The sequence below is a fragment of the Strix aluco genome, chromosome 17 (genome assembly GCF_031877795.1).
Source record: "Strix aluco isolate bStrAlu1 chromosome 17, bStrAlu1.hap1, whole genome shotgun sequence".
NCBI lineage: Eukaryota > Metazoa > Chordata > Aves > Strigiformes > Strigidae > Strix > Strix aluco.
In genome coordinates this window covers 16,740,203-16,754,657 of record NC_133947.1, presented here as the reverse complement: position 1 = coordinate 16,754,657, position 14,455 = coordinate 16,740,203, and the positions used below count along the sequence as shown (strand labels likewise).

General features: G+C 42.3%; 1 protein-coding gene across 8 annotated transcripts in view; it reads right to left on the bottom strand.

Annotated features, from left to right (window-relative positions):
• NCOA6 (nuclear receptor coactivator 6) overlaps positions 1 to 14,455 on the bottom strand; it is a 47,427-nt gene that overhangs the window by 13,964 nt on the left and 19,008 nt on the right. For all 8 annotated transcript variants that reach the window (XM_074843471.1, XM_074843473.1, XM_074843474.1 and 5 more), the window contains exons 8-11: positions 12,087 to 12,902; positions 9,057 to 9,203; positions 6,980 to 8,099; positions 154 to 275 (exon numbers count right to left, since the gene is read on the bottom strand). In XM_074843471.1, coding sequence (XP_074699572.1) covers positions 154 to 275; positions 6,980 to 8,099; positions 9,057 to 9,203; positions 12,087 to 12,902 — 2,205 coding nt within the window. The remainder of the gene's footprint in view (positions 1 to 153; positions 276 to 6,979; positions 8,100 to 9,056; positions 9,204 to 12,086; positions 12,903 to 14,455) is intronic.

The following is a 14,455-nucleotide window of genomic DNA, read 5'->3' as shown; positions in this document are numbered from 1 at the left end:
CACTTAAACAATGGTACCAATTAGTTACTAGGAGGAAAAAAAGCTTTGAACTTGAATGTGTGATAACACAAATAAAATAGAACCGCCACAAAGATCAGTTAAAGCTCTTTTATAGTTATTACATTCAGATAATCCAAAGAAAAATCCTACTACCTGGTGGCCTACTTGCAAAATCTGAAAGTTTAGGGCCTGAATTATCTAAATTCATTCCTTGTTCTCCAGACATTGATGACTGATCACTCTCCTCCAGGCCAGCTGGACGTGGTTCTGAAGAACTGAAAGAAAAATAATTGCAATTAAGATCCAGCCCTCACATCAGTGATTTGACTTCTGCTTCCATAGCTAAGTACTCAAGTAAGTAATTCCCAGCACTTTTCACAGACCTGCAAGTAACTCACTCAAATGCACCACTACCTCTGGTGTAACATGACAAATTTGAACACAGAGCCCAGGTCTGCTGGCAGTCACTCCTGTGCCTTAAATACTACCTAAAAGGAAACAAACTGCCTGGTGCTGTATTATCTTAAACATTTGTTTCTACCCTGAATCTGAGTTTTATAACTAAGTGAATGCCAATGGCTATTTCAAATGATATAGATATATATATTTAAACTAAACAGGCTTCCTTCTAATACTGCTGTGACATCAGCGTAGATAAGCAAGTATCATGGGTAGATGCATAGAAATTTAGTTTAATAGTAGCACCATTTCTTCCAGGATCGTATCCAGAAGCGACTACATCAGGGTATCAGAGACCTCTGTTAACATCACAGCAAAAACGCACTGGCGTATCAGATATTATGTCACCTGCCAGAGCACAGACCTTTGTGGGATACTGAGACTCTGCGAGTGATCATAAAATGGTTTGGATTGAAAAGGACCTTAAAGACCATCTAGTCTCAACCCCCCTGCCATGGGCAGGGACACCTTCCACTAGCCCACGTTGCCCAAAGCCCCGTCCAACCTGGCCCTGAACCCTGCCAGGGAGGGGGCAGCCACAGCTTCTCTGGGCAACCTGTGCCAGTGTCTCACCACCCTCACAGGGAAGAATTTCTTCCTTAGATCTAATCTAAATCTACCCTCTTTCAGTTTAAAACCATTACCCCTCATCCTATCCCTACCCCCTGATCAAGAGTCCCTCCTTCCTTTCCTGTAGCCCCTTTCAGTCCTGGGAGGCCGCTCTAAGGTCTCCCCAGAGCCTTCTCTTCTCCAGCTGAACCCCCCAACTCTCTCAGCCTGTCCTCACAGGGGAGGTGCTCCAGCCCCCCGAGCATCTTTGTGGCCTCCTCTGGCCCTGCTCGAGCAGGTCCGTGTCTTTCTGATGTTGGTGCCCCCAGAGCTGGACCCAGCACTGCAGGGGGGTCTCCCGAGAGTGGAGCAGAGGGGGAGAATCCCCCCCCTCGACCTGCTGGCCACACCTGACGCAGCCCAGGACATGGCTGCCTTTCTGGGCTGTGAGCACACATTGCTGGCTCACGGTCAGTTTTTCATCCACCAGTACCCTCAGGTCCTTCTCCAGGGGTACTTGATGCTCCAGGAGACTCTCTAGAACAATTTAAAATTGTTCAGATTCAATGCCCAATACTTCCACTGAATCAAGACAGCTTTTGCAGACTCAGAAAAAAAGCAAGTTTCTACAGCTATCATTGTATGTGGTCAGAGGATGTAAGATAAAGAGAGATGAAAAGACCTTAACTGCTTATTGGCTCCACAAATATATGAAGGCTGCAGGGAGATCTACATAATAAAAGCTCTGAGTTAACGTTAAAGACATCAAAATAAGCCCACTGTTATCAAAGAGAGGCAGAATCATGCAGAAATGCCAAGGACAAAAGAAATTTTCAGCAAAATATGAATTTGAAGCATATAAAGGCAGAGAGATCTATCTTATCTAATTCTACCGGAGAGTAACAGTTTCTGGCATCTGTACAGCTGACATGGAGAGACCCAGGCCTGTCCTAATGTCCTATTAACTACCTAACCAATGTTCAGAAAGCAGCGTGTGACTTGAAAGTCCCTGAACTTTCACAGGTCAGAACTGGGGAAAACATAAACCAAGAGAGAAGAAAGGTAAGAAATGGGGCAAACACAGAACCATTCCAAGCACCGCTGCTGAGCAGGCAAGTATTGCCAAGGAAAGCATCTGGAGCTAAACCTTTTGTCTAATCCAGCACACCATCAATTTTTGTGATGCAGTTGTTGTAGGTACCTCCACCAATAAATCTGATGAAAACTAGCAAAAGCATTCACGTGCCCCAGAAGCATTATATTAGCAGCCACAAATAAACAAAAATTCTGGCAGCAAAATCACCCAGAGGAGCTGCAGCCCTTGACAGCAACATGAACTGGAATAACTGCCTAAAATTGTGAATACAATCTTAAATTTGTAATTTTGCCACTTATGATTTTTTTCTAATGGTGGAAGATGAAAAATGCTACAGTTAAAGATTAGATAAAAGCCGATGCAGAGCATCAAAGCACAAACAGGTTTAACCTAGAAAACAATCATGGTGCAAAATCAATTCTTAGAAGATACCTCCTGCCAGATGGGTTTAATCAGGCAAGCTGTACAAACCTCACAAAACAGACATGATTTTTATTTGCTAGCAAAGAAGAGCAGTTATTGTAGGACTGCTACTGTAATTGCTGGAAAATTTAAACCTAACTTGAATTTTGAATGTAGCTGAAATTCACTGGGCATATTTAGCAACCATCACTGATTTAAAAAACCCAGGTTCTGAATACAAATAACAAGACAAGAAGTTTGTGTGAGAGGGACAAATATTCCATATTTGTTCTTTCCTATTGCTCTGGATGCAAAAAAACCAAACCAACAACTGCACAATTAGGTACAGCATGCATTGTCATAAGCGAACCCTTTGTTCCACCAGCTGCATTCTCAGGCACAATCTTCAGATATAAAATCCTTCGTCAGAGCGGAGAGAGAAGTCCAGAAGACAAAAAAACCCCAAAAAACTCAACAACAAAAACAAAACAAAAAAGGGCTGCAGATGCTGAAATAAGGTGTGCAAAAATAAAATTACACTACAGATGCAAGCAGAACCAGCCCTGCTGACATGGTACAAAGCTCTGCAATAACTTCTGCTTTTATAGAAAGTCACTTGTCCTCTGATGCTAAATGAGTTTCATTCCCCATGTGTACAGGGGGACTGTCACCTCCAGGCCTACAGTAAAACCTCCCTGAATCTGCTTGAGGAAAACTTCTTTCTCCTGCAGTGCTGTTCACCATCTGCACATCACCTCTGCACATCACCCTTCACACTGGATACTGCAAATCCGAATGTGAGCGGTGATTTTACTGACTGTGCTATTTCTGTTCTACCAGTGCACGTGATGTTTACGGTCTGTGCACAAGGGAACATAAACAACTGTTGTGCATGTATTTAATAGAATTAACTAACTTATCTACGATCACATTTCATCTAGCATCTTCTTCCTCAGTTTACATCCCATTACCTACAGTCTTCAAGTTCAGAAAACAGATGCAATTACTTTCAAACAACCTACTTTTCCAGAATGTCTTGGTTTTCGTTCCAATGCTGAGTTGCTCAATTAAGCAAACCCTTAAAACTATTTTAGAGTCAGCTGAATAAACTCTTTCATAGCTCACTTATCCTATTTACATTCCAATATGGCTCAGTCTACAAACCATATTGTTAATGTACTTTTGTTACTATATTATTACAACTCAGAAATTATTTCTAAGGGAAAAAAACCAATCATTTTTAGCATGTTTATCAAATTAGCTGCATTTCCACACAAGGTTTGCTGCTCTGAATTCTAAAATTTCTGAGGAAGAATGACAGGGAAGAAGCCAAGATGAAAAGCATCCTATTTGCTTCTGACGCAAAAGAAAGCGATGCAAATCAGATTTAAAAGAATCAGCAATTCCAAGACAGGAAAACGCTGAGCTTGCCTAATGATGCTAGGGAAGCCGAGAACGAATAAGGCAGGAAAGTATTACAGCCAGCTCTCATTGCAGTTGCCTTCCTTTTGCTGGAGAATAATCTCAAAAACATTTATAAGTATAGCTCCCTTCTTAATGCTCCTGCAAGGATAAAGTGATTAATATATAGCCCATTACGAAACAAAATACTAATCCATATCAGGTGCCAAAGCAGAATTCTGCAGGTAGCAATGGCAAGAGAACATTCACTGAAAATTGAAGTGATAGAGTAAGTACAAGGTGGTATTTCCTTTGTTAAGCACACTGAAATCTGATTAAAAGCCTTATTTAAGAGCTAAGAATTCTTTTGAATTGTCATAGCTCAACAGAAAAGCTGTAATTTAGGCTTCTTTTATTGTGAAAACTTTTTACCAAGCAAAAAATCTTGTGAGGCTTTGTAAGGTCTGAGGAGAGCTTTATATATCCATTTACTGATATTCCTGGGCCACACTGAAGCTGGGTGATCATTAGTAAGACCAACAAGGGTTTTATTTAATGATTAATGGATTTTTCTTTTCAGAAGAGAGTGCCAACTCACCTACCCCCTCTGAATCCTCTGTCATTTCCATGGCAAGACAGCTCGCTACAGTAGTGATCACTATTATTTTATTGGAATCTATTTAGAATTGAAGCATTTTATTTTTCACACATAGCACCAGAGCTTTCCTACCTAGAAATACAAGACCATTTTTGTCTTTGATTTGGGGCAAAAAAACCTCCCAACGTTCCATGAAAGATGCAGATGATTAATAGTGACACAAGGTTTGCATATTTTACTTTGCTGCAAATTATCAGCAGTGCCTAGGGGTACTAAACGAATTGCAGTTGGGTAGTGGCTATGCAACATGAATGCTTTTGATACAAAGGAAAATAAGACATTGTTATTGTTTGAAAGACATCTGGATAGCTTTGAATGTGGGGTGAACAACAGGAAAATATCTGCTTGCTATTTATTTGAGGCTCTTTGCAGGATCTAATGTATAAAAATCAGGAAGACTCACATTCTACCATGATGCTGCTACTATTCTTTACAACTGGACCACATGACACTACCTTGTGCAATATACTGTTACAACCCACTCTTGACAAATTACTTGCACTTAAAATTTCTGGAACGGCAAAATGAAGACACCTACGTGCCCCCACATACCTCCCTTCCATGTAGCCAATGACTACCACAGCTAAAAAGCTTGAGACATCGTCACCTGCAGGCCTGCCCTGCTCCTTGTGGCAGCCCCGCAGCAGGATGGGCCGTGGCTATCCGTGACCGGCACGCACGAGCCCTGTCCTACGCATTTCAGAAGCTGACGAGGCATAACGAGACACACACTGCAAGAGACGAGCTGGTACCTCCGTTACGGTTTCCAAGTCACCCTGAAGTTGCAGTCTATCCACACGTTGGCCACTTGGTTCTAGCTGAGTTACTTTTCACAGCTGGCCTGAGACTGTGCACTCCTTCAGATTTAATCTGAAATCACATGGCCTGTTTTGCAGCAGTGTTGAGACGATAGGCCATACCATGACCACATATAATTATATAGCAGGTAGTTAAAAGACTTTTTTCAAGGCCTATTAAATTAGCTTGCTTTGCTTTACCTTGGCTATGCAGCATTTCTGCACCTGTAAAAGGCACATAACAGCTCCTGCATTTTATTTTGGTACTAGTTAAGCCAATTAACAATTGTCACAAAAGATCACTTGCTACAGATGATGTGAGTAGTTTCAGTCAGAACCAAAATATCCATGAGAAAATAAATTCCACCTTCAGGAAGGAATCTTGACATTGTGCAGAAAATACAGGTTGGGGCTACGCACTGAATAACCAAGGAAAAAAATAAAATATTGAACAGTACTTAGTACTTGAATGTGATCCACTCTTTGCACTGAACTGGACATCTGTCTCATGAAAAGGTATAAACTTCAGGTTAAAGACTTACAATGACTATTCAGTGGAGTGGGACTGCTGGAACCAGAGCCACACCAGTAGCTTAACATGCCATTGCCTCCTTTTTGTTTGTTTTTAAGAATTTAACTTTGAAATCTGGATATTCCTGTGTTCTAATTTCTGTGCAAAGTTCCTCCATTTTTTTCTAAAGCAAACTGGAAACAATTCCCAGAAGTTCTATCAGGAGGATTCCTGTCCGTGCCCCTGTGGCTCATCTGCACCATCAGAATAATTAGATACAGCATATCTGCCTTTACCATTTTAGCTGAATAATGGTACGGCAGCAGTAGTCTACCACTCTGCGCTGGTATTAGTAGACTGTCAACAGCAAAAGGTTACGGGACAGCTGGCCAATGAAGAATATGCTGGTCAAAGAGGAATGAAGAGATTCAGCAATCTTGTATTTCCACTCAACAGGTACATTCACTCATTATCTCTCAGTATTATCTATTTGCCTCTTCCCTCTCAAAAGTTGTGGGGTTTTTTTCTTCCCAATCTCTCCTATGCCACAAAGACCAGCACTGCTTGGGCTTGTTATCCTCATACCCAGAAAGTACCAGATTCCTCCCTCTAAATTCTAGCTGCAGCTTCAACTAAGAGAGAAATCCAGCCCAGTTTCAGGCAGAAACATGTCAGGATACACATATAATTCAGGAAACCCCTCCAAAATCTCTACCACACATGTTATATGGAGTCTTCTAATTCTTCTGAAACTACTTCACAACCTTTGATCGTGGCTGTCAGACTGTTTAAAAAAGGCAGCCTCCTCTTCCAAGGGCTGTGGCACCATCTGCCACATTCTACACTTCCTCCACCCAGTAAATGTAAAGAATGGTGCTGTTATAATTGGGTTTATAACTGAGCTGGGATGTTTGCATGGTTTTTTTTAATCATGAATGAACTTTTCAGTGGCAGACTTGCCAGTGGGTTATCATTTAACTCTTGAGAGAAATGGCTAGAATATGAAATAACACAGGTCCTTTCACATACTTGATGAACAAATATTGACAAGTTGCCTGTGGAGCTTCCCCATGCCCCTTATAAAAACAATGCAATATTAAACCTACGTTGTTTGTTCTAGCTGTTGATTATTTTTCTTCTTCCTTGGAGGCTTCTTCTTCTTTGGCTTGTTGGCATTCTGATTATTTTGTTTGTTGTTCACACCAAAGTGTCCTGCTGATATATCGCTTTGAAGAAGGTTAACCAAGAGTGGACTTGTGAGCGTAACATCTTTATTGACAGGAAAAACAGGATTCTGCCCACAGGAAATCTGATTCCCATTTGGTGTTCCACTAAACCCCGTATTGAAAGGCAGCCCATGGCCAGAGAAATGACTCCCTGAAGCATTGTTGTTTCCTTGCATTGCTTGCATATGAGAAGGCACCATGTTTGGCTGCTGCACAGGAACATCAGGTAACATCTGTGTCAAGTTCACATCATTATTTGCTGTAGTAGTAGTATCCCCAAGTTGCTGAGATATGTGAGGACCAGGTCCAGTGGGTCTTAAAACTTGCCCTTGAATTCCCATAACCTGAGAAGGATTACCATTCACAGGGCCTTGCTGTGCCATCATCTGCCCAGTGAACTGCACCATGTTTCCTTGCATGTTTGGGGTTGGTCCTCTCATCAGTTGAGCTGGCCCCGTCATAACATTGGACTGGTTTTGAGTACTAAAAGGCTGTTTATTTCCTTGCATCTGAGTGGTCATCATCTGCTCCATCATCGAGTTTTGCTGCAACAAGACCTGGCCCTGAGGTCCCATCATCTGATTGTGTGTGGACATCATCTGTTGTCCCTGCTGGGGAATCATCTGTTTGGGTGGGGTCATCCTTTGGGGAGAAGGACCAAGATTTTGGTTTTGTGGCGTCACCATCATTTGGCCTTGTGGCATGAGCTGAGTTCGAGAAAGTATCATCTGGTTTTGAGGGTTCAGCGATCCCTGAGCCTGAATGTTTACCATCTGTCCTTGAGAGGATACAATTTGCTGATGCATTCCCATAAGCTGAGACTGTGGTCCTTGCTGAGGCTGTCCCTGTATGTTGCCCATGTTAACTTGTGGCACCCCACTAGCACCAGCCTGCTGGTTGTTCATATTTCCATGAAGTCCCATTAGATTGGTCTGCATCATATTTGGTGGGCCATGTGGTGCTTGCATCTGATTTTGAGGAGGTCCAGATCCCTGGCCACCTTAAAAAAAAAAAAAATGCCAGTAAGAAACTGATTGGAGTGGTATAAGAGTTTTCACAACTTTTGATGTTGAGTAAGTACTCCAAAATTGTCTTCCTCCCTTTTCCAATGAACTGGAATATCTGACATATTTGCAGTCCTGTGATGAAACATGTGATGCTACAGATACACATTAGTTGTCAAAACAGAACATCATATTTCTCAAAATAAACACTTAGACTGGTACTTTCCATGTACTCCACTGCAGAAGATGTAACAGAAATTTAATTTCAGTTGTTATCTGTACGTAAGTTTGAAAATCTTCCATGATATCACCTAACTCAACAGAATAATTCCTAACCAAGATAAGCTTCAAACCTTGAGGTTATTTTATAATGGGTTAAAACATAAATACACATGGAGTACTGATGAAATGACATTATCGGGGTATCCACAATCCAGATAAAGGACTAATAACTGAACTGTTAAATGGAGACATTTGTGAACTAAAGATTTAATTTTTACAGGACTGACTGTAAGTAGACTTCCAAAACTTTCAAAGGAACTAATAAATAACCTTTTCAAAGCAGAACAAGATTATTTTGTTTTCTGCTTCTAAGATAATAACACTCCTTTGCTGTTTTTTTTTTCCTGGACAAGAAGTTCCTTTTGTGTTGTATCTTTATTACCCCTAGCTTCTAAATTTCAGTGCTACTTCCATACAATTTCTTAACAGGTACTTCTGGATCCTAGTACCACAGGCCTCATCAATAACAGCTGGGTTGTTTGAAAAACACGACCAGCCTCCTGCTCTTCTTTTCCTCATTCAGCAATACACACAGAATGCCCCTGCAGCTCCAGCTAGCTAACTCCCTATTAATGCCTAGGGTTTAATGTTTTGGTATCTGTGTTAAACAAGTAAAGGCGTCATTTTCTACAAAAAAGAAAAAACTGAGGCACACCACATTCCAAACAGACCTGTGTGCTGCACGTTTTGGCTAGTTTGCAGCTGCGGCGCTCCGCTGTTCACTGGTGCTCCTGGAGCTGTGGAAGGCACCTGACCTTGCATGAAGTTCTGGTTGGCCTGGCCTGCAGGGAACCCCGGGGGAAGGCGCTTGGGCATTCCTGAACACAAGATTTTTCTTATTAGTAAGTATAAAAAACAGGAACAAAAAAAGGGAGAAAATCTCTAATTGGAGTACAATAGGAAGAATACCTTTGAGTCTGTACTGACGCATTGCAGGTTTAGGCAGAAAGTGGTTTTTGCCAATATACGAAACCCACTGAAGGCATTTATAGTTCTTATCTGTGCAATAATTCCACGTAACAAGCTACTATGACTCAGTTCAAACTGTAATTTAAGTACAAAAACTTACCCCACAGAGAAGGCGAAACGTCCATGTTTGACTTTTTAGAAACTAGAAATTAAAGTAACAGAGTTTGCTGTTTTCTTGTCTAGTGCATCTCAACTCTAATCAGGCCCTTAACTTACTCCATGTATGCAAACACAAATAACTTGCATTTTTGTTACAGTGATGTGCTCCTCTCAACGACAACTCTCACCATTACACACCAGGTAGATGCTCCTTAGCACTCCTTTGCACTGTTGCAGTGTGTACGCACACTCACAGTAACTTCTCAACCCAAACTGGGCTGAGTAACCTCATGAGGCAGCATGTCCAGAGCACAAAGCGGCTGCTCACTGAAGTAACCCTGCTATTCCTTACTGCGAGAGCAAGTAATTCTATCAGGCCCCTATCTGGCACAATGCCCACACTTTGACATATCAAAACATCACTGCTGCCCTGGGACAGAGAGCAAAACCTTCCCTCTACCTACCAATGTGAGCAGCAGCATAAATGGATTTAACAGAACCCACTTCTTTTTAACTCACTGTGTCAAATAGACGATGCCACAGACCCAGAAGCAACTCTTTCCTCTATTTTTCTGACCCCACGATACACAGACAGAATTTGACTTTGGTTCCTTCTACAGTTACACCTTTCTTGCATGCTCAATTGTACTGCTTGTGTTAATTAATCTGGTCTTAGGTTTGTAATCGATATTTCAAGATAATCAAGTTTACAGGTCAAACAACAAGACGCATCTGCAAATATGGAACACAGACTTCTTGAAACGTCACATCACCAGACTCTAATTTTAGTTCTGCTAAACTTTTAGGAAAGTTTTGCACGTAGGAATGCTTGAACTGAGAAACTTGACCTACTCCCAGATCTAATACAAACTCTGATTTGCTAAAAACTAGGTGAAGTGGGAAGCGTTTCAATGTATTCATTTACACCAAACCTTTAAATGCAAGATGGCTGAAAAATTGAAAAATCCATAATTACAACTTAGTTAACACAACATAAGATGGTTTGAAAATGGAAAGATCCATAATTACAACTTAAAATGAACACATAAATTGCAGCGAGGAATGAGCGAGCATGCACAGAAGCCAGGCAAAAATCTCAGCAAGTGGAAGCAACACAGCTTTGCTGAAACCAACAGAATCCTGTCTTTTTAAATCAGCTGAGGATACAGCTCACAGCAGGATTACTGATTTTAGCAATCAGGTCTACAGTGAGTCCAAATAATGTATTTTGATAGTTTATTTTGGGTGTCATTTTTAACTAAAAAAAATAGGGTTTTGTTTGTAGTAGGCTTACTTAGAAAGGAAGAAGAATACAGGGGTTATACTATCTAGAGGTCACAGATATGCTACCTGGAGAAAATGATTCCTGGTGGGGACATATGGCTGGTGAGGCAAAACCGTAGGGAAATGTGACTATACTAAATAATAAATAACTGCTTCCAGATGGAGACAAGATCAGATATACCAACTATAGGGCACTGGCAGATCCCAAGAACAGTCTGGAAGAGGAGAACCTCGAAACTGAGACAATTCATCTGAATTCAAATGAGACCCATGGTACAAAGAGTGAAAACAAGAAGCTTGTCCAGATCAGCAGACCAAGAAACGGGTATTCCTTACACCTGTAAGAACAGATTTCGGACAGACTTCAGACGTACAATGTGAGAATGCAAGAAACTAATATATGTATGTGTGTGTGTAGGTGGACAAAGAATACGGCTTATAATTTATAAGTACAGAAAGGAAATATTTCAAAGGTTTAAGCAAGAGCTTGTGTATGGGTATCTGAGAGCAGCCATTCAAGAGAAAGATGAACAAATGAGTGAGCAGAGAAGTGCTAGAAGTCTGGCACAGAAGTACAAAAAGCTCAAGGGGAAAAAAACCACCAAGGACACAAAAGAGATCTTGGGATTGACAAATGAAATTCCTCCCCTGTTAGAGAAGAATTCTAGTAAGTAAAAGATGTGAGTGCAGAGGTCTGAGGAGAAAACTAAAGACAACACAGCCAAAGGGGAATTCAAAACATCCCTTGACCTCTTAATTTTAGAATAGGGAGTACAACAGCATGGCAATAATAGCTCTTTCCTCTTTTATACGGGAAGAAACTGATGACAAATACAGACAGAGTCAAGAAGAGACATCCACAACTTAGAAAGGAAGATGCAAAATAACGCCTCACTTCTGTAGTAGAAAATGTAAATGGTGACAGAGGAAGCTGAAGAGAGAAAGAAAATGTTCATTTGTTCTTAACACACTCTTTCTCAAAAAAAAATCCCCCTCAAAAGAACAACCCCAAACAAAAACAAAAACCCCACACCATCTTTGAATATCCTGAACTTGCTTAAAGGCAACAAGAACTGTCAAGAGGACGACTGGCAGCCATAACCACCAACCATATACAGCAGTTTCTTTCTGCAGTGGCCCACAGTCTACCCTTAGGTTATCGCCGTGACACTGCTGGACAGAGGAAGTAGAAATGAAGTGATACTGGTGCAGGTTCACCCATACCCACTTTATACTCAGTCTATGCCTTTGTTCTGTCTTTTAAAGGATCTTTTCAAAAGAAACAGCAACATTAGTTCTAGCCATTTTTTTTCTTTTTAAAAATGAAAGAAGGTCTCAGTACTTCTTACCTCCTAAACCAGGGTGTAAACCTTGTGGACCTTGGTTTTGCTGCTGCATCACCATGAAGTTGGGGGGTACATTCCCCTGTTGCACCATAGGATTACGACTAGGAGAACTGACAGGCTGCTGAAATCCCTGGGGAAGCGTGCTACTCTGGGGAGGCCTTGGTCCCATCTGCTGCTGCGTCTGGTTAACTGTTGGAGATGATGCAGGAGATCCCTGCTGGAAGGAGGAGGGAGAGGAAGCAGGAGACTTGTTGGTCAGGTGGGGTTGTTGCAGTGGCGTAGGAACCCGTGAGGGCCCTCCCTGAAGGCTTTTCATTTGAGGAGCAGTAAACTGGCCAGGATTGCTCATTTGGGGAAAGTTTGAGTGAGCCTGGGAAGCTTGCTGGCTTCCAAAAGGATATGGAGGTGGAGGATGAGTAGGAGTTTGTACTGTTGCTAGAGATGGTCTTGCTTGAAGTTGCTGCTGCATTTGTCCAGGCAATGGGGCCTTTTTCCAACCCTGGTTTACTGTCAAGGTACCCAATGCTCCCTGGGTTGGAGGAGGCTGAAGTGCTCCAGAAGGAAGCTGGTTCCAGCCAGGGGGAACTGGAACCTGTGCTGGTGAAGTAAATGAAGGTCGAATACCCTGCTGTGGCTGCTGATGTGGCTGGGGAGGACGTGTCTGCAACTGCGTCTGCTGCTGGAGCTGCTGAAAGTTGGCTGAGTTCATCTGCCTGTTTACAGGAACTGACTGCATTGAATGGAGCTGGGGAGCTAAAGATCCAGATGGATGATTTTGCTGCTGGATATTTAGCCCAGATAAGAGTGGGTCCATTGCATCTATTAAAATAGCAAAAAAAAGTAAAAAAAATAACCTACTGTAGACAAAATCGACCCCAAAACAAGAAAGGGTAAATTGCTTGCTTGCATTTGCTTACTCTGCATGAAAATTCATGTTCCAGTGTTTCAATTTCTCCAACAGACAGAACAGGCAATGCTCTAAAAGTTTTCAAAATGTTTAGGAATCCTGAGAAGCCAGGTCTTATCAATTTATAACCTCTACAATAAAGCACGATAGCTCCACAGCGCTTGTCGCTACAGATTAATGTACGCCTCCTAATACTCAGAATCATAGAATCAGAGAGTATCTCAAGCTGGCAGTGACACATAAGGATAATCGAGTCCAACTCCTGCTCCTCGCAGGACTACCTAAAACTACACCACACCACTAAGAGCATCATCCAGGCGCGCCTTGAACTCTGACAGGCTTGGTGCTGTGACCACTTCCCTGGGGAGTCTGTTCCAGGGACCCACCACCCTCCCAGGGAAGAACCTTTTCCTAATGTCCGATCTGAACTTCCCCTGACGCAGCTTCATTCCATTTCCTCGTGTCCTATCGCTGGTCACCAGAGAGAGGAGATCAGCACCTCCCCCTCCGCTGCCCCCCTTGAGGAAGTTGTAGACTGCGATGAGGGCACCCCTCAGCCTTCTCTTCTCCAAGCTGAACAAGCCAAGTGACCTCAGCCGCTCCTCGTAAGTCTTGCCCTCGAGACCTTTCACCATCCTGGTCGCCCTCCTCTGGACACCCTCTGGTAGTTCGATGTCCTTCGTATACTGAGGCGCCCAAAACTGCTCCCCGTGCTCGAGGTGGGGCCGTGCCCGTGCAGCGTAGAGCGGGACAGTCACCTCCCTCGACTGGCCAGTGACGCTGTGCTTGATGCGCCCCAGGACAGGGCTGGCCCTTTTGGCTGCCAGGGCTCACTGCTGACTCTTACTCAACTCGCCATCAACCCAAACCCCCAGATCTCTTTCCGCGGGGCTGCTCTCCAGCCTCTCATCCTCCAGTTTGCATGTGTAACCCCTTAGTTTCGGCTACTACCTCTACCAGTTAAAAAGAATGGCATAACAAGGAATTAAGGTAGTATCATAAACTAATATTTCCAGAATATTTAAAATATTTATGAAAAATGCTGTCAGAATAAATACTGCAGAGATCTACAGAAGTTGGCAAGTACTGCCACCATTTTATGGAGGGACAAGTAATAAACCCCTCTCTTTTTCTGTAGTCCCAAAATGCAAGTAACTTGTATTGGCAGAACTGTGAAGAATAAACCCTAAACATTCACACCTCCCAGATTTCCAATCCTTAAACTTCCAGTCTACCTACCCATCCTGAAAAGCACTTGTGCTCAGTTTGGTGCATTTGCTTCCTACCAGAGACATCTGCCTCATTCAACCAATCCTTCTCTTACCTTTATCTAAACATAAAGCTCAGTCACAACAGTTCTACTGCAAAAATACCACTGCCACTGCTCAATGCATTTGAACAAAATACCAAGCAAGCTAAGTGACTTATGAGGCACCCAAATTATTTGAAAAGTTTTACCAGGTTA